Source organism: Plasmodium malariae (genome assembly GCF_900090045.1).
Source record: "Plasmodium malariae genome assembly, chromosome: 4".
NCBI classification, from domain to species: domain Eukaryota; phylum Apicomplexa; class Aconoidasida; order Haemosporida; family Plasmodiidae; genus Plasmodium; species Plasmodium malariae.
In genome coordinates this window covers 967,501-987,849 of record NC_041778.1, presented here as the reverse complement: position 1 = coordinate 987,849, position 20,349 = coordinate 967,501, and the positions used below count along the sequence as shown (strand labels likewise).

At 28.4% G+C, this 20,349-nt stretch overlaps 3 protein-coding genes across 3 annotated transcripts in view; all 3 read right to left on the bottom strand.

Annotated features, from left to right (window-relative positions):
- Positions 1-127: 127 nt before the first annotated feature.
- On the bottom strand, positions 128-5,761 carry ROPE (repetitive organellar protein, putative; the record flags this gene model as incomplete). Its single annotated transcript, XM_029003295.1, has 1 exon — positions 128-5,761. One exon carries the CDS (start codon positions 5,759-5,761, stop codon positions 128-130), a length of 5,634 nt encoding a protein of 1,877 aa, XP_028859743.1.
- A 3,645-nt stretch (positions 5,762-9,406) lies between these two features.
- PmUG01_04029300 (protein kinase, putative) lies at positions 9,407-16,651 on the bottom strand (the record flags this gene model as incomplete). Its single annotated transcript, XM_029003294.1, has 1 exon — positions 9,407-16,651. One exon carries the CDS (start codon positions 16,649-16,651, stop codon positions 9,407-9,409), a length of 7,245 nt encoding a protein of 2,414 aa, XP_028859742.1.
- Positions 16,652-18,773: 2,122 nt separating this feature from the next.
- Positions 18,774-20,349, bottom strand: part of PmUG01_04029200 (conserved Plasmodium protein, unknown function) — a gene marked incomplete at both ends in the record, with an annotated part of 1,602 nt that continues 26 nt past the window's right edge. The window contains one exon of the mRNA XM_029003293.1: positions 18,774-20,349. This exon is cut by the window's right edge and continues 26 nt beyond it. Coding sequence (XP_028859741.1) covers positions 18,774-20,349 — 1,576 coding nt within the window.

Sequence of the window (20,349 nt, the reverse complement as noted above, 5' to 3'; positions counted from 1 at the left end):
AGTAGTTTCTCTCCCTCTCATTATTTCACGCCTTCCCATTATTTCACGCCTTCCCATTATTTCACGCCTTCCCATTATTTCACGTCTTCCCATTATTTCACGCCTTTCCATTATTTCACGCCTTCCATTATTTCACGCCTTCCATTATTTCACGCCTTCCCATTATTTCACGCCTTCCCATTATTTCACGCCTTCCCATTATTTCACGTTTACCCGTAACATCATTATTTTTCTTTAAACTTTGTTTCTCCATAAACGTGCATGTGCTATTAACTGTACCATTTCCTCTGCTCTCCTGTTCTGGGTTATTATTATTATCTAACAAAACATATTCCTTATAATTTTTTTCAGCATCAACCCCAACATCCACATCACCCCTTGACCTTGGTACGTTGAAAAACTTTCCATCACTCTGTTCTGAGTATTCGTCTATTTCGCTATTTAAGGCATAACTTCCACACGGTACATCATTTAAATTTAACTGTCTTATCACGTTTTTAACTCTTTTTAATTTTCTTACACATTCTTGATACTTATATAGTAGCACTTGGAAATCATGATTTAATATATGTTTTGATTTTTTTTCAAAATTTAAATCTCTTCTCAACTGCGCTATTGTTTTTAGCCTAATTTCTTCTTTGGAAAAATTCAAAATTTCGGAAATTTTCCCCCTTGTGCTGCTACAAATGTTACTATTATTTTGGCTAATACTATTACAGTTTTTGTCATTCTCGCCATTTTCACCATTTTCTACTATTTCCATTTCCTTTTTTTCGAGAACAAAATAAACCAGCTCTCTCTTTATGTTACTGGACGTCTCGAAATAATTTTGAAACAAAAACCACGAATCGTCATACCTTTCGCTGTTAAATTGATCATTTAAATTTTTTACATAATCTCTTAGTTTATTTAAGAAAAAAAAATATCTTAAAACTAACAATTTAATTTCTTCAGGTATGAACATATGCTTCCAAACATTTTTATTTATTTTTTCAAAAGAATTTACAAACTGATCATTTAAAAATAAAACATTTAATATTTCATTTAAAATTACACAAAGAACTATAACAGTATTTCCATCTGGGTTTTCTATATCGATATTTGTATTATTATTTATTTTAAACAAATCTTCTACATTGTTGGAATAAAAATAAGATCCGATCACTCTATCACTATATCTGTTATTACTTTCATGAATTATTTTCATTAAACGAAAATTATTATCTTCTAATTTGTTAACATTCTCTACGAAATAGTTGTATTCGTTCATCTCTGAAGATAATGTGTAATATTTGTTAACATTTACTTCATTGTGTACATCCTGTTCATTTATAATTCCCTCATTACCTGAACAACAGACTTCACTTAATTCTTTATTCTCCAAATTTTTATGTAAATTTGAAGAAGAATCCTTTTTTTCCCTAGATAAGAATTTTCTCAATTTAGGTTTTTTATTCTTTCTACTCATTTTAGCATTCATTTTAGCATTCATTTTAGCATTCATTTTAGCATTCATTTTAGCATTCATTTTACTATTCATTTCATCATTCAAATTAGTTAGAAAAATTACCTTCTCATCATTTTCCTTTTCCTTCACTTCGAGCTCCTTTAACTGGTTAGTCAAATCTTTTATTTTTATATCATAACTGTTTTTTTCATTTAGTTCGTTGCTATATAATAGACTTATTCTATTTATTTCTTCCTTCAAATATTCTACTTCTTTTTGATATTTTCCTATCAAATCTGAGTTATTATCACTCCTACCTTTTCCTATATCAGACTTTCCTATTTCACTAGTAACTGCGCATTTGCTAACTTTTTCTTCCTCGTTTGAATGCTGTTCATCTGTTTTCTCCAATTTCTTTGTCTCATTACCATCGATGGACGTATACTCCTTGCTCATATTCACTTCATCATTATCATTATCCTCAGAAAATTTTCCTTCTTCACAACAAAAGGAATCATTTATATGACAACTTGTTTGTTTTAAATTCTTATACATCTCATTTAATGAAGTATAATTTTTGTTTAATAAATCATGATTTAATTTTAATGCCTCATACTCATTTTTTAACTTGTTTATTTCATTAATGTAATTATTTTTCTCATTTTCTGCATTCTTTAACTCATCTTCATTCACATGAATTGCATCCTTTAAGTTTTCTATTATGCCGATATTTTCATTTAATTTAGACATATAATTCTTTTCCTTCGTATAGAATTCCCTATTCAGTTCATCCGCACAATTTTTCAGCTTTACATTTTCTTCCATTAGCTTTGTTGCCTCCTCCCTCGATTTTTCAGTTTCCTCTTCCCATTTCGCGGCTACTTCTTCCCATTTCCCCGCCTCTTCTTTCAATTTCTCCGCTTCCTCACTTAACTTCCATATCTGTTCATTCATTTTTTCTGACTCTCCTTTTAGTTTTTCCACTTCCTCTGCAGCTGGCACCAAACTGGTATATTTTTCGTTTAATTCATTTTTAGCATTTTTCAGATCCATCACTTCATTCGTTAGAGCGCATATTTTACTTTTTAGATCTTCAATAACCTTTCCATTCTGTCCTAATTCTTTCTTTTGTTTTTCAATTTCATACCTACAATTTTTATGTAACTCATTTTCATCATTAGTCATATCGTGAAGTGCCAAATTTACTTGTATGTCCTTTTCCTTTTTCAATGTTTGCCTTTTTTTCCCTCTTACCTTATAAATTTGTGAATATAAAAAATATTTTAAATTTTTTCCTCCTTCTACATCAGACTCAGAAATATATTCATTTTCAGATTCGTTCTTAAGATATATTTTATTAAAATCATTTTTACTACCTTCATCATCAGATGATGTTCTTTTTGTATCTTCAAGATGCCTGTATTTCGATAGCTCACTAATCAATCTCATTATTTCTTTTTCCTTTTTCAACTGCTCTTCATTATTCACCTTTTTAAGGTTGCTTATAGTCAAATTCAAGTGATTAATTTCTTCTAAGTACATCTTTAATTTCATTTCCACATCATTTCCCCTGTGAAGTGATGTAGCACTATTTAAATTGTTTATACGGTTAAAACTATTTAAATGATTTATCTCATTTTTCAGTTCTTCAATTTTCTTTTTAGCGTCTTCTATTTCTTTTTCTTTCAAAAATAAAAAGCCCTTCATTTTTGTTATCTCTTCTTCGTGTCTTTCACTCAAGTTGTGCATGTCTCTTATTAAGTCGCACATCACTTTCTCACTGGATTTACTCTTTTCCTGTTCATTTTGCTGCTCACCTTCTTCTTCACATTCGTGCTCCTCAAACAACCTACGAATATCTCCAATCCCAGAACATGCTTCTTCACTTACCGCGTCTGCATATCCTCTCTCCCCCCCACGAACACCCCTACTAGAGCCGTTTTTCAAATCGTTTATCATTTCATACTGTTTATGTAGGTACTCCTCCACATTTTTCACAAGATCCTCACTTTTTATTTCATCATAATTAGAAATATGAAAATTGGCACATATATTTCTAACCAGATGCACTTTTTCATCGTATAATTTTAAGTATTTTTCTTCACTTCTTAATTTTGCTTCTTTTAGTTGGTCATTTTGTAAAATTAATATTCTCTCTTTTTCATGAGATTTTATACGTATATCATTTAATTCTTCTTTATAGTTTTTTTCCTTCATCAGTAGTTCATCATTAAACTCCTTAACTTTTATGCTGTACTCTTCTTTCATTTGACCATACTCCTTTTCTTTCTCATTTAGTACATTCCTTAAATTATGTAATTCGTTGCCTAAATCTAAGTTGTTATCATTCTTGTCCTTCAATTTTTCTTTTAAAATATATATTTCGTTTTTATAATTATTTTCCATTTCTAAAAGAAGCTTTTCTTTCCCTTTCACCTCATTATTTAATGTATTTATCTCATCTTTTAATTCGTTTATCTCATTGTCAGTTATACTAATTTCATTCTTTAATTCACTTATCATATTGTTTAAGTTGCCAATTTCATTACTTAATAAAATTTTCTCCTTATTTAATGTGTTTATTTCGTTATTTAACGAATCTATTTTGTTGTCTAGTATATCCTTTTCTGTATTCAGTGAATTCTTCTCCTCATTTAATTTATTTATTTCGTTGCTTAATACTTGTTTTTCATTATTTAAGATATGTTTTTCCTGATTTAACGTTTTTACTTCATTTTGTAACTTTGTAATTTCACTCTCATGAATACTCTTTAATTCGCTTAGCTTAATGCTACTCTCTTCAATTTCATCGTTCAAATTGTTTAATTCATTGATATAAGTATTTTTTAACTCTATATATTCTCTCTTCTTTTCATTTAGTTCCTTATTTATATTTTCTAGCTCTTTTTGATACTTATCCTTTAAGTTTTGTATTTCTCTTTCTTTTTCCTCTAACAAATGGACTAAATTTTTTCCTTCATTTGTGTTTTCATCATTTGAAGCCACCGATGTGTTGTCCTCTCCACTTATTTCGCTATTTCGCCCGTTACTGAAACATAAGATTTTGTTTCTGTCTTTGTTCTCGCGTCGTTCGTCGCTTTTTTCCTCTCTCCGTTCTTTGATTCCTCCCCTTTTTATTTGCACCTTCAACGCGTTAATTTCATCGTCGTACGTGTTTTTTATGTCTAAAATTTCTCTTTCCTTTTCTATCAGTGTGTTGCTTAAATCTGATATCTCCATTTTATATATCCTTAGCTGACAAGTATTTTTTGAAAAGCTATCTCGAAGAGAGTTCAGCTCATCTTCCATATGAAGGAAATCATTCTCTCTCTTTTCCACTTCCTTTTCTCGTTCATGAATTAAATTTAATTTTGCGTAAAGTGAATTTTGCTCTTTTTCTAATCCTTTTACCTTTTCTTCAAAATATTTTTCTTTCTCATTAGCTTTATTATCTAATAGTTCTACTAATTTTCTCTTCTCTTCTATGTCTATTCCCAGTTGTTCACATTTTTTTTCTTTTTCATTAATCTTTTCATTAAGCGAATCAATCATTTCGCTTTTTTCTTTTATAAATTCTTTTAATTCTCTTAACGTATTTTCTTTTAATATAACCTTATTACTAATGTTTTCTAAACTTTCCTTTTTATCCTTAACTTCAAATTTTAACTTATCTAAAGATATTTTTATATCAGCAATTTCAAAATGCAATTTTTCCTTTTCTTTATTTTTTTCCACATACTGAATTTCTATACCATTTATTTTTTCTTCCTTTAGAGAAATAAAAATTTCTCTATCTGTTATTTTTTTTTCTCTCAAATTAATATCTAATTCTTTTTCATTTAGTAGAGTTTCCTTTTCGTTTAACAGACCTATTTTTTGCTTAACAAATTCTTCTTTTTCTTTTAATTGTTTTTCATATACATTGTCCATGTGTTTATCCTTTTCGACCTTTAATTCTTTTTCCAATTCTTCAATTTTTGTTTCGTAATAAACTATTTTTGTTGATAATGATGTGATTGATTTTAGTGTCTCTTTTAGTTGTTCTTCTAATTCGTAATGCTTATTCATTTGTTTTTCTTCTGAATTTTCCTTCCCATTTTCCTTCTCACTATCCTTCTCATTTTCATATCTGTTTTCCGTCTCCTTTTCTTCATTTTTGTTTTTACTTACAGTGTTATCTATAATCTTCTTATACCAAGAATGTCTCTTCTCTTTCTTTTCATTCTCTTCAAAATGTCCATTGTCGTTAAATAAGTGTTTACTTAATACGTCTGAGCTTTTTTCTTTCTTTTTTTTTTTAAATTTAAAAACCATTTGTATTTAATTATTCGCTTTCCTCTTCCTGCTACTATGATACCTGTCAGCTAATACTTAACACTGTCCTCAGGTTTACTCTCAGAGCCTATTCACTATTTAAGGATTCCTACATATATATTGGGTCTAATCGCACACAAGAATATGTACCCTATACATATATATATGTACAGCATCAAACAGAGCATTCGCTGAAACTTTTTCCCTTTAATCGCGCAACTTCACGAAATTATTAGGAGCATTTAAAAAAATAATAATAATAAAATAAATAAATAATAAAATAATAAAATAAATAAATAGTAAAATAATAAAATAACTGCGTAAAAGAGCAGTACTTAGAGTAACAGCAGCAACTACAACAGTAGTAGAGACAGGGACAACTTAATTTATCTTTTTAATTAATTGCAACAATAAAATGATACGCAAATTCACGGAGATAATATTTTTTTAATTTAAACAATTTTAATGATAACTATTACTGTTTCATGACAAACAAAAAAACAAAGAGGAAAATAATGAAGTTCTTTTTTTTTCAATAAGTTAATTATTCTCTCATAAAAGGACAATTACTGAATAGGGAAACATTGTTAGAAAATCTTCCTCTATATATAGTGCATGTGTATTTACGAGTACATGTATATATATATATATATATATATATATATATATATATATATACGTATAAATGCGTACATATATATGCATATAAGATATCAGTAGGCATATATATAGATGTACATAAAGAAATTTCATTTAACGTGACAGAAATAGGGCTTTACTAAAAGGGGAAAAACTTACACAATTGAGAAAAAAAAAAAAATAAAAAAAAAAAAAAAACAGAAAACTTAAAAATAAATTGAGAAATTAATTCGTGCCAATGCATTTATTAATTATATAATATAACACGTGGAAAATAAAATAGTTATCACTTACGTATGTGAAAAATTATGAAGAAAAAAAAAAAAAAAGAAAATGTGAAAATGCCGTAAAATGGAAGTAAATAATATATAGAAAACGGAAAATAAAAAGAGTGGAAAATTACATGTGTAACATGTATTACTTAACCTTTTACACGAAAAAAAAAAAAAAAATTATCTTTTCCTAGTTACTCGCAAAAAGAATTAATGTAAACACAAAAAAAAAAAAAATAATAATAAAATATTTAAAAACAGTAAATAAATAAAGTAATTGAATAAATAAATAAATGAATAGGCGAATAAATAAGCAAATAAATAGGCGAATGAATAAGCGAATAAATATACGAATGAATAAGCGAATAAATATACGAATGAATAAGCGAATAAATATACGAATGAATAAGCGAATAAATATACGAATGAATAAGCGAATAAATATACGAATGAATAAGCGAATAAATATACGAATGAATAAGCGAATAAATATACGAATGAATAAGCGAATAAATATACGAATGAATAAGCGAATAAATATACGAATGAATAAGCGAATAAATATACGAATGAATAAACAAACGAATAAACAAACGAATAAACAAACGAATAAACAACTGAATAAACAACTGAGGGAGCAAAAAATATAAGTTGCGAATTTTTCCTATGTTCATTGAAGTTTATTATTTTCAAAACTTTTGCTATTTTTTTTTTTTTTTAAAACTCTTTTAAAAATGCTTCAAAAAAAAGTAGAATGACCAAATGTGTGTATAGTAAATAATTACATACATTTTATTTATATGCATAATGAAAAAACTGGAAAATGAGAATAAAAGAGCTATGGCGACCACTGCTAACATATACTATTTATTATAAACAAACAGTTAGTACGTAAGTGCATACATTACCAACATACATAAATACATTATGTTTACCTAAAATTTAGTATAAATTAAAATTACCTCAAAAAAATTGGTATATATTAACATAAACGAAATTAATTTTGTTTCTTACCCTTGACAACCTTCCTTTTGTCACAATTTTGAATTGTGAACAAAAAAATAAAAATCTTAAAAAATAGAAAAAGAAGAAAAAAAAAGCTAATTTCTATATATAGTAGGGAGGGTTAATACATTGATATATGCTCAGTTATTCATCTCGTTACCTATTCATACATTTTGCTGAGCTTGCTTAGCTTACTTTTTGCCGGGTTTAAAAAAATATAACATAATAGACAGGAAAGGGTAAAACAACTTTATATTCCATAAGCATTTTTAACTGATGAAGAATATAATAATATTTGTTTTTAAGTATTAAATTATCAATTTTTTGCAAAAAAAAAAAAATCAAGAATAAAAAATATCGTTTTTTATGAAACATTTTTTAATAGCATATTTGTTTGTTCCCATTTATTAAATTGTTCAAGCTAGAAAAAAAAACAAAAAGGAAAATAATATAAAAAAATACGTACCTTTTTGTATCATTTTAGCAATGATCTCATTTTTTGTAACTTATAATTCATACATAAGATTAGATTACAAGAACATTTTCTGTGAATTTTATTTTTTAATTATTAAATGAGAAAAATGTTCAATATTTTTTTCGGTTAAGCCAAAAAAAAAGAAAAAAATTGCCAACATGAAACTGAGTAAAATTTTCATTATTACGCAGTTGTAGGTACACGTAGTACGTTTGTACATATATATAAGCATTTTTACACTAACGTATTCATATATATATATGTATATATATATACATACAAACATACCTTAGAAAAGAGTAACCAAAATAAACTGCGAAAGGTTAATTATATAAAACTTATGTACATATAGAAATACATGCAAACAGCGTCTTGTATATTAGCACATGTACAAGGCCACTAAATTTTTTTTGCTTATTTAAAAATCGGTTAAAATATATTTTATGTATCGCCTAAAGATAAAAATATTGGATTACTATAATAATACAAATGATAATTTTATTAAGTAATTTTGATTACAAACTAAAATAATTTTCTTTTAGAAGAAAATGTAAACCTTTAATTAAGAATAATGAGTTCACTTAAAATGGAGCTTGTATTAATGACAGAAATAGCCAACAGGGGAAAATAAAAATGTGGAATTACACATATGAACATCTATACACACATACAAACATATGAACATATATATATATATGCAAACATATAAATATATGTGGGAATGCTCCTATGAATGCGAAACTACGAGAACACCAAACAACTAAGCTACGTATACATAAATTAAAATTGTGTCAGACGGATGCACAAATTTAATGATATATTAATTCGTTTATACTTACAACTAAAACAACTTAGTCCATGTTAGGCATGATGATTCCTATTTAAAACGAAAACATAAATTTTCCTTACTCCTAATGCTTTTACAAAAATACATATCCTTTTAAAAGAAAACATGAAATGAAACAAGCCAAACGAAGTATAGGAAGTAAAATGAACAAATTTTTTTTCAACGCCATTTGGGAAACTTAACATTTCTGTGCATCCATCTCAAATGGCTGCCCTTCTTTTTTTTTTTTTTTTCTTATTTTTTCTTGTTTTCTTCCCCCTAACCCTGACATAGCTTAACTCTTCCAAAATCAAAGGCAGGTATTGGCATTTGACAGTCATAATATATGCCTACGTTGTCGTTGTCTTCTATTCAGTGTACGAATTACTCACAGTTGGGCGTTTCTACAATGATGGTTCACAGTTATTTTATTTTCTGCCTCCGTTGGCCGGAAAACGGTTGGAAGAATAATTATTTTCCGCATATTCATTAGAAAATTCAAAATTCAGGCTGTTCAAAGATTTGCTATTCTCATCCCGTACTTTTATTTCAAAAAAGTCGAAATTTTCTCTCTTTATGTTTTGATAAAACATTTCGGGTTGACAAGATTTGGAGCTGATGACTTCAATTCTTTTCCTCTTATTTTTTCCATTAAAAAAAAAGATATTTTTTAAAAAATTTCGAAAAATCGTACTTTTTGTTTTCCTATTGTTTGACCTAAGGATTTGTCTAATTTCCAAAATAGAATTAGGTTTATTTTTAATTGATCTTTTTTTTGTCATAAATTTGTGATTTAATAATTTTGATACAGTCGCTCTATTTTGTGGGTTCTTTTGTAAACATGATTCAACAAAATAACATAAATGTTTACTGAAACCAGAACCAATATTAATTTTTGGAGAAGAGTTAATAATATTTTGTATACATTCATCCATAGTTTTATTTCTTTTCCAAGGTAAAACACCCATAACAATTTCATATATAGTAATACCTAAAGACCATATATCTACTGAACAGTCATATTTTTCTCTGTTTAAAATTTCTGGAGCAATATAATAAACTGTCCCTACTATTTCTTTCGATTTTATATTTTCTAAATTTTTACAAGAACCAAAATCTACTATTTTTGCTACTCCATTTTTTGAGAGAACAATATTTGTAGGTTTTATGTCTCTATGTATAAGAGATAAAGTACATTCGTTATGCAAATAATTCAAAGCTTTTAAAACATCATCTAAGATATATACTAATATATCTTCACTTATGTTCCCATGATTTTTATATAAATCAAATAGGGACCCACCTGACAGGTATTCACAAACTATTATTAAATAGCAAGGAGGCCAAAAAAATGATTCATAATACTTAACAATATTTGGATGGTCACACATATTTAAATAATATACTTCTCTCAAAATTCTTCTTACATTTTTTTTTTTACTTAAATAGCATAAATTTAAAATTTTAAGTGTTACTAAATTATCAGCATCGTAATTATTTTCATCATTACTATCTTCACTTTCTTCTTTTTCCCCTTTTACCAAATTAAAACCTCTCTTTGACTCATCCCCTCTTCCCATTTCTACCTCTTCTTCATTTTCTAAGTTGCTTTCGTATAATTTTTCTATTTTTTCTGTCTCTTTCAATGATGCACCTTCTGCTTCCTTCATGCCATCATGCGGGTAGTATGATACGTGTTGTACCTTCGCGCTGGTCTTCCTTTCGCTCTCTCTTGGGAGCTCTTTGTTGGTATGCCTTTCGTTCTCTTTTAGGATCTCTTTGTTGGTATGCCTTTCGTTCTCTTTTAGGATCTCTTTGTTGGTCTCCTTTTCATTTTTGTTTTCTCCCACATTCTCCACATCGTTTTTCACATCATCCTCCCCATCATATTCCCCATCATATTCCCCATCATCTTCCTCGTCATCCTCCCCATCATCTTCTTCATCATCTTCCTCATCATCTTCCTCATCATTCTCCCCATCATCTTCCTCATTATCTTCCTCTTCTTCCAATTCTTCTTCCACCTCTTCCATTATGCCATCCCTACCCCCACATGACTCTAAAAAGTGCAATCTGAAATTTTTCTCAAGTTCACTTTCCTTTTCACTTCTCCACGCAGAGAACACTACTCCGTGTGCTCCTTTACAAACGACTTTATTAATTTTATAAACGGAAGACCATTTTTTTAATTTTTTTTTTTCTAATTTCCTTTTATTATTTTTACACACTTTAGCTTTCCCATACCCGTTATGTATATATGGGTTCTTTTTAAAAAAATGGACAGTATCATCTAAAATGAAATTAATTCTTTCAGAAATTTTCTCAAAATTGTCAAATATAAGATTGCTATGTGTAGAAAAATCATTCTTCTGAATATTAACCTTTTCTACTTTGTTATTATTATTACATATAAGGACAGCATTACTTTGTTTCTTTATCTTCTCTGTATCTGCGAAGCTCATATTGGTATCAGTTTTCTCACATAATAAATCGCTTTTTTGCACCTGCGTGTTCAGTTTATTCTCATGTATGCACTGTTCATGTACTATATTCGTAAAAGTGTCCTGTCTAATAACATCATGTCCCTTTTCCTCCTCAATTTCATCAGCAAGTTTCACGGTGGAGATATTATCTTTACTAGTTAAGATGAAGATATTATCTTCGTTATGTGAATTGGAGACATTACCTTTTCCATTTGTCACATTTCTTGTAGTATCCATAAATGCGTTTTCCCTGCTAAGTGTAGGACTGTCTATGTCTTCTTTCAATTTACATTCTTTTGAACGGTTAATATTATCATTACCACTGCTTGTACGACTTCCGACCCTCCCATCCTCGTATATATTCGTGCGAATTGCATCCCCCTCATGAGTAGTGCTCATATCTGTATTCATTTCATCCCATTTGTTGTTCTCAATTTTGTCCTCCTCTTCATTAGCATTATCATGGTTTTCATAATTCATCTTATCACAACTTTTAGAATTATCAGGACAATGTGCATCCGTTAACGCACATGTGTGTCGTTTATCACCACCATCATCATAATCATCGTTGTTAACGTCTCTATCGTCTCTATCGTCTCTATCGTCTCTATCGTCTCTATCGTCCCTATCATCCTTATCTTCCTTATCATCACCTTCGCTTTCATTTCCATAAGCAATTTTCACCTTGTCACCACTAGAGGGCAATTCATCCTTGTATACACACTCGTACTGGATATGCCCACCCGCAGTCTTTGCCGCATGGGAGGGAATAGGTGCACAACCTATTTTGCTACTATCACCAAAAAAATTAAAATATTTAAAAATTGACAATATACCCTTTTCATCTGTTACATTAAACAGCTTATTGTTAATAGCGTTTTTCCCTTTGGACAAATAGAACCTTAGTTTATGCCTATCAAGTAAATCAATTTCACTATTCACAAAATTGATTTGATTTTTTAAATTGTTAGTACTGCTATCACTGTTATGAATGCTATTGCTGTTATGAATGCTATTGCTGTTATGAATGCTATTGCTGTTATGAATGCTATTGCTGTTATGAATGCTACTGCTGTTACGAATGCTACTGCTGTTACGAATACTACTGCTGTTACGAATGCTACTGCTGTTACGAATGCTACTGCTTTTGTGAATGCTACTGCTGTTACGAATGCTACTGCTTTTGTGAATGCTATTACTGTTATGAATGCTATTGCCATTATGAATGCTATTACTGCTATTAACGCTATTGCTGTTATGAATGCTATTACTGTTATGAATGCTATTACTGCCATTAATGCTGTTACGGTTACATCTGATATTAATGCTACTACTGTGGTTTGTTTTTAAACTTAGTTCGTAATTTTTATATTCATTCTTCCTTTTGAGTAAATCATTTTCACAAATAGCAAACCCATCAGTAGCCTGTTCATTCTCTAGAAGTTTACCATTATTTACGTCATTTCTACTCCTTACTGGTGTAAGTCCCTTTTCATCCTTTTCTAAAATAGTAAAACAACAGTTTGTATAGTTATTATTCAAATAGCTTCCATCCCTTTTAAAATCCGCATCTATGTTAACCTGAAAACGCTTTTTCTTATGTATGTTATGCATTGAGTCCTTTTTCACATCTAGGCAATAATTATTCGTCATATTGTTAATAAACACCTTATTTGTATCATTCATTTCGTTAGGATTGTAAATATAGCGTCCTTTAATATTTGCCACATCCGTATAGCTATTTGTGCTTCTTATTTCTGAGTTTTTTTCAAAATACATGTAGCGCTTTTTAGCATAATTAAAGGCTGATGGTTTTATAATTAACTTCTTATTAGTAAATTCAAAAAAATGGTTATCATGTTTACTACTGCCTATATTATGTGGTGTATTCACTTTAAAACATTTTATGAACATATCAGCAGTATGATCATCTATATTAAATTTGTCCTGTCTTGTTTTTTCTTTTTGTGAAGGAAAAAAAGGAGATTCTTTTATCTTTTCATTTTCTAATAAGAAAATGCTTTTTTCATATATTTTCGTGTTATTATTATATTCATTCGTTTTTTCACTTGACAAATTGTTTCCCAATAAGTTGTGATAATTACAATTTTCCCTTTTCATTTTTAAACAAAAGGATTTATTAATTTTTTCAAAAAAACTATCTTTAAAATCATACCAGTTACTACTTTTCAAATTTTTTTTTAAACTACACTTTTCATTTTTTCTATCATTAAGTTTACTGTCCTTATTAAAGATCTTGCAAGTTACACCCCCATAGTTATAACAAACGTTGTTCAATTTTTTGTTTGCGCAAGTTGAATTTTTCCCATAAAATAAAGTCTTACAGTTTATCTCATTATTTATGCCTCGATCTGTTCTAATCACATTCCTACTGTAATTAATCAATTCCGAGGTACCTTCACTTTTTCCGAATGATTCATCGATCTTTTTTATTTGTTCAATCGTGTACTTGCCTTGCGTTGCACTAACTATACTAAATACATTACTATTATGAAGGCTATTCAAACAATTGATTTTTTTCTCTATATTTTTGTCTATAATGTGGTAGGTATTAATACAAATAGTATTATTCAACTTTTCCCTTTCCTTCTCCGCTTCATTCATATGGGTACTTCTAAACATTTCGTCGTTACTATATAATTTGTACGAAAATTTATTTCTTTTCTTTTCTGAAGTGCAATTTTCACTATTTCTTCGAGTAAAACTCACTTTATTAATATTATCTTCTTTAATGCACTGAAAATTCCCCTTTCTTAAATTAAATGTTGTACTGTCATTCAGTTCATTTTTTACGAACAATTTCCTATCTAAGCTATTTATCTTACTTTTTAAAATTTGTCTTTCTTCTCTATCATATTGTTTTACGTCATTTTTTATTCCATCGTATGATAATAACGATATACGATAATTTTTTTTTTTTTCTTTCTTTTTTTCTTTTTCTTCTTCATTGACATTCTCTACAATTGATGAATCATTAGATGATTCAAGCGAAAAATCGCTAAAATTTGGATTCCTATTCTCATGATATTTATCCATCATATGGCAATTTTTGCTCATGTGCTTTAATGCAAATCTATTTTCATCCTTTATTCTTTTTAAGCACATTTCTGCTTTTATCAGCTGTTCTGGCTGTTCTACCATATGGACAGAATTGTGTTCCTTTTCTCCTGCACAAGTAATGTCTTTACTTTTGTTATCCTGAGAGGGACAGGAAGTAACGTTTTCATTGTTCTTCAACTCACCGTGTGATTCATTCTTAGACTCATTGTTTGACGTCTGCTTTTCCTTAAATATGAACACATATTTCTCAGGGGACAAAAATTTGTTTTTCAAGTGAAAAATGTTTTCTTCGAACGATTTCTTTGCCTCTTTATTATCAGCTACATGCCCCGCCTTATCAGTACTGCACATATTTCGGTTAAAGTTTCTTCTCATATTAATGTTATTGTTCTTCTTAAAAACATTATTGCATTTTCTCTTTTGGTAAAATATCACATTATTTTTTATCATATTCAGATTACTAATATTGGCAAACATTTTTGTCATATCATTTTTCCCATACATACTATCATATGAACTTCTATTAGTAGAACACTCATTTTCCTTTAACACCATCAACCTAGGAACATCATTTTCTCCTGTATATGAAAAAGAAAAATCTTTTTTTGTATTTTTTACTTTTCCATACTTTTCACTGTATAACACATTAGGTTTCATCCTTATACTGAGAAATCTTTCTTTGTTAATTTCCTGAATTTTCTTCTTCCATGCATTTTCTGTAGTCTTATTTTTTAACAAGGGCATGCTCAATGTACACTGTTTTATATAATTTCCTCCACTTTGGTTATCCCTGTATATCTCATCCCTCTTTTCATCAGCTCCATAAACCGAGTTTTTGCCTCCCCTCAACACATCTACATTGTGAGAATTAATAAACTTACTTCTTTTCTTTAAGTTAAAATAATCCATATCATTCTCTTTACTGTTTGTCCCTTCATGTATCTTTTTATCGGTATTTAAATTATTACTAAAAATTATTTCTTCTGTTTCACACTTAAAACCTTTCATACTTTCCTTCCTTTCATTCATTTGGTTAACGTACATAGCATTACTCTTTTCCAGATCGAAATATACTCTACCTTCAGTAGCGTAATCATTATGTTCTTCTTCCATTTTTGTCTGTTCATCGTATATCTGTTTTTCAAATTTTTCATTATGCGGTTTGTGCATATCACGCATGACTATGTTTAATCTGTGCATACTGGAATTACTTTTGTATGTATTATTATTTAATATACTAATAAAAGAACTATATTTGTTCATATCATCAATAATTTTCTGACGATCCTCAGCAAGGGGGTATATATTATCCCAATCCTTATTCGTATAAGTAAAATCTGTTCTAAATATTCTGCTATCATTACTGTATAACATGTTTAAATGTTCATGAGACTCATCATGACATTTAATATTTACAGAAGCAGTTTTTTCAAAAGTTGATAATTCCTTTTTCATTAAATTTTCCCCTTCATTTATTTCTTTACTGTAATAATACCTTAGCAAATTGTTGTTACCCGTTTTATGATGACTAGTTGATTTTTCCCTTAAATATATATTGCTTGTATATATATTTGAGTTACTTGGCTTATTTATGCATACTCTAATATCTGCCATCTGTTCACTATTACTGGTAATATTACTTTTAAGAAACATATTTCTCACCACATTTTTGCTGATAGTCATATAGCTATCATCCTTAACATGTTCGTGATGCTTCTCAAAAGGTTTCTTTATTGCATTCACATTTTGCGAAAATTTTACATTGTTATTATTTTTATCCTCATACTGATAAATATTATAGTATGCCCCTTTTTTACTTGATAATTTGTTAAGTGAAATTTTATCGCTTTCCTTAAATTGTTTTGACCCTTCTTCCACTTCTGTTTTTTCTTTATCCCCAGAATTATGCTTCATTTCTTCGCATATTCCATTGTTTGGTATTACCAAGATGTTATCATTTAGCACAATATTATTGTCAAGTGAAATATGTTCATTCTCTTCATTTCTAAACAATACATCTGTCTGTAAACGTTTTTCTTCCTCACATATTTTCTTACTTGAGTTTTTTTTCTTATATCCTGTAGTTTTTTCTGATTCAACTGAGAACATGTTAATGCGTTCATTTAACCATTACACACTCAGGAAGAAACATAAATTTATATAGAACAAAATTTTTAAATATGTACATTTATTAAAACATACTTAAAGTGATATGGGCGTTTTATGTAACCAATATGGAGAAGGGAGCGGAATTTCTATCCTTCTATAAAAAGTGGAAGTTTTAAAATATTGTGCAGTTTCGTCGAAAGCTCAATTGCACAATTAAAAGAACAAAATTCCAAGAGTGCATATATATATATATATATATATATACACACACACACACACACACACACACACACACACACATAAATATATATTTATGTACACTATACATACAAACATATATATATATATATATATATATGCACGCTCACATGCACACTTGCATACTACTGCCTTGCATAAGCCTTCAGAAATTTTTACAAAAATACTTAACATAAGTCAGGTAAAAAGTAATTTTATATTATGAAAAAATTAAAATGACGCATGGCTTGTAACCATTAGCAATCCTATCAACGTTTACATTTGTATTTGTGTTTCTTCTTGTACTTATGTTTTTATATACACCTTCCAAAATAACTTGAAAATTTTACCAATTTAATTCGTGATAAAAGTTACATTGGGACAATTTTGCAACGAAAAAAAAAAAAAAAAAAAAAAAAAGGTAACATAGTAGTACCACAGTGTATACATTTACCAAAATAAACGATGAAATATATCAACAACTTTTTCATTCATTTAAAGATGAAAGGGTACTTGTATTATGTGGGGGAATATATGTACATACTTATCTACTCGCATGCTTATTTGTTCTTTTGAAGTTCAAAAAAGTAAAAAAAAAAAAAAAAGAAAATTATACGAAGTAGCTGTTCTGTTATTGGTTTTTAATTGATAATTCCTTTTTTTTCTTTTTTTTTTTTTTAAATATAAAAAACAGTTCAATAAAATTGTTTTTTGTTTTTTACCCCCAATTCTTCTGTATGCTTTGTTTCAATAGATTAACACAAATTGGTAGCACTGGTATATATATATATATATTTAGTATGGCAAAATAAGGCATAGACTGATTAAAAGGGAGTAACCACGTTAAATATCTAGGATAACAGTGATAATATATACGTATAAACATATTAACATACATACATACATGTATATATATATGTGTGCTCGCTGTTGTCCTAGTTTTTTTACCTATACATGGGTACAACAATGAAAGGTGATTCAAAACACATGAAAAATGTTGTATATATAAACAGCCAGATGTTAAAAAAAAAAAAAAAAAAAAAAAAGGCACATCTTCCTGTCAATTGTCTTTACAACTTTTAATAAGTACATATATATGGACAAGTGCAAGTTATCACATATTTACATGAGTTTGAGGAAAAAATGAGATAAAATTGAAAGAAAAGTGTTGCATTAAAACCATCCTATCAGATACACACTTTTATTATTTCTATTTTCTCACAATATTCAATTTTATCAATATCTTAAGCACATTATTGTACTTAAAAAGTATAACAAAAGCTTATATGATTTTGCAGTTCATTTAAAAATACACCTTCCATCGCTACATTTATGTGCATTTATTTTGTTAACCTTTTAAGATAAATGTATACTATAAAAAGATGGAATGTAAGGGAAAGGAATGGCAAAAAAATGAAAAATCTCTAATCAAAACTTTCATTACGAATGGACCTGGGTAACTTAATATGGGTAAATCTTTTTCAAACTGTTAGACAGTTTAACATGCAAAAAAAGGAGAGAAAAAAAGAAAAAAAAAAAAGGAAAAAAATAAAAATATTTTAATATAGATACCATTTTTCACTAAAACGTTCTGTAGTGTAACAAATGTACAGAAACGGGCTACACCAGTATATGCAACAAAAAAAAATCGGAGCTGTACAAAAAAAAATTTGAAACTAAAAATATTAAAAATAAAAAAAAAAAAAGCGATTCAAAAAGGGTGATAAAAGAAGGTTAACAAAATGTGCTAAAAACGGATACCATGTTTTTTTTAATTTTTAAATACTCACATAGGATCGTATCGGTATTTGCACATGTACACATACATATGTAGCGATATGATCATATATATATATATATACATGAATAGACACTCTTTTAAATGCTAGAAATGGAAAAGCAACTGTTTCCTGTATATAGGATCAAAGAATGTCCTTGATGCTACCTGACTAACTACATAAAGCAAATGTCTTGGCACAAATTTAATTGAATACTGATTTGAAGAATAGTTTTTAATCATTTCTTCCGACTCATCTAATAATGTAAAATGTTTTTTGTTTAGATGTTGCGCATATAGTGGTCTTGTTATGTAGGTGTCATTTTCAACATTCCAAAAACAAAAATCATGGGTATCATTTTTTGGGGGGAAAACTTCTTGCCTATTTATTTTTTCATTCCTTTTTAAAACTGTCTCGTTATTATTATTATTATTATAATTAATATTGTTGTTATTATTATAATTAATATTGTTGTTATTATTAATATTATTATTGTTTCTATTATTATTATTATCATTACTATTATTTTTATCATTATTATTATTATCATCTCCATCCTTCATATTATTATTCGAATTGTAAATATTATTACTGCTTATAACTGCACCATTTGTAACATCATAAAGTGAGCTCTTATTTCCATTGCTGTTTGCAACTAAGATTCCACCACTAGATATTATTTCCTTGCCCCTTTCTTTCGATTTTTCTTGAATGTTGTAAAATTCTATATCTATATCCCTCATTAATTTTATTTTTTTTTTTAAATTTTCGTAATTAAAGGGAATATAAATGAACTCAACGCTTTTCGACTGTGTATGGTTATCATCATATATTTGGTCACTCTTGTCACTATTCATATGACGATCAATACCATCATCATCATAATCATCATTTTCTTCTTCATCAGACGAGGATATCATAAAACAATTTAATATATCATAGCCAACCATGTTCAGCTTATCCTTTCGTGTTATATCTTTCTTCGTATCCTCTGGAACTTTAATATTAATATGACAATAACTACCAAATACTTTTTCATTATTTTCCTTTACATTATTTTTAGCCTTTCTTACTACTCCATTTTTACCTTCTTCCACCATATCTTCACACAATTCCTTTTCATTTTCTATTTCTGATATTTCACACGAGGAAGAACTGCCATTTTTGAACAATTCTATTTTTTTCAAATTTTGATTACTAACAATATTATTATTAATATTATTATTACTATTACTATTAATACTATTATTATTATAAAAACTCTTTTTATCATCAGAATAGCAAAATATATTTGACTCATTATCATTCTCGTCTTTAATATCACTCTTCCTTTTTTCGGCCACCAAAGGGCTGCTAAGAAACGTTACCATCCTTTCTTCAGACAAAATTTTCCTCTTTTTTTCTTCATTCTCCTCACATCTTAGTCTTTTTTTATTTCTCTTTTTAATACATCCTCCTTTTTCTTCCTTTTGTTGTTGTTCTTCTTCTTTATCTTCTTCTTTACATTCTTGTTCTTTATTTTCTACTTTTCCTTTTTCTTCGCTTATTTTTCGCTTTTTTTTGTTCTCCCTCTCAGCTTCTATATGTAACAAATTAGTGTTTATAGAAACGTCCGAGTTAAAAATGCTTCTAACCCAGGCAACGTAACATGACATGTTATAATCATCGCCATTTTCTTGTTGC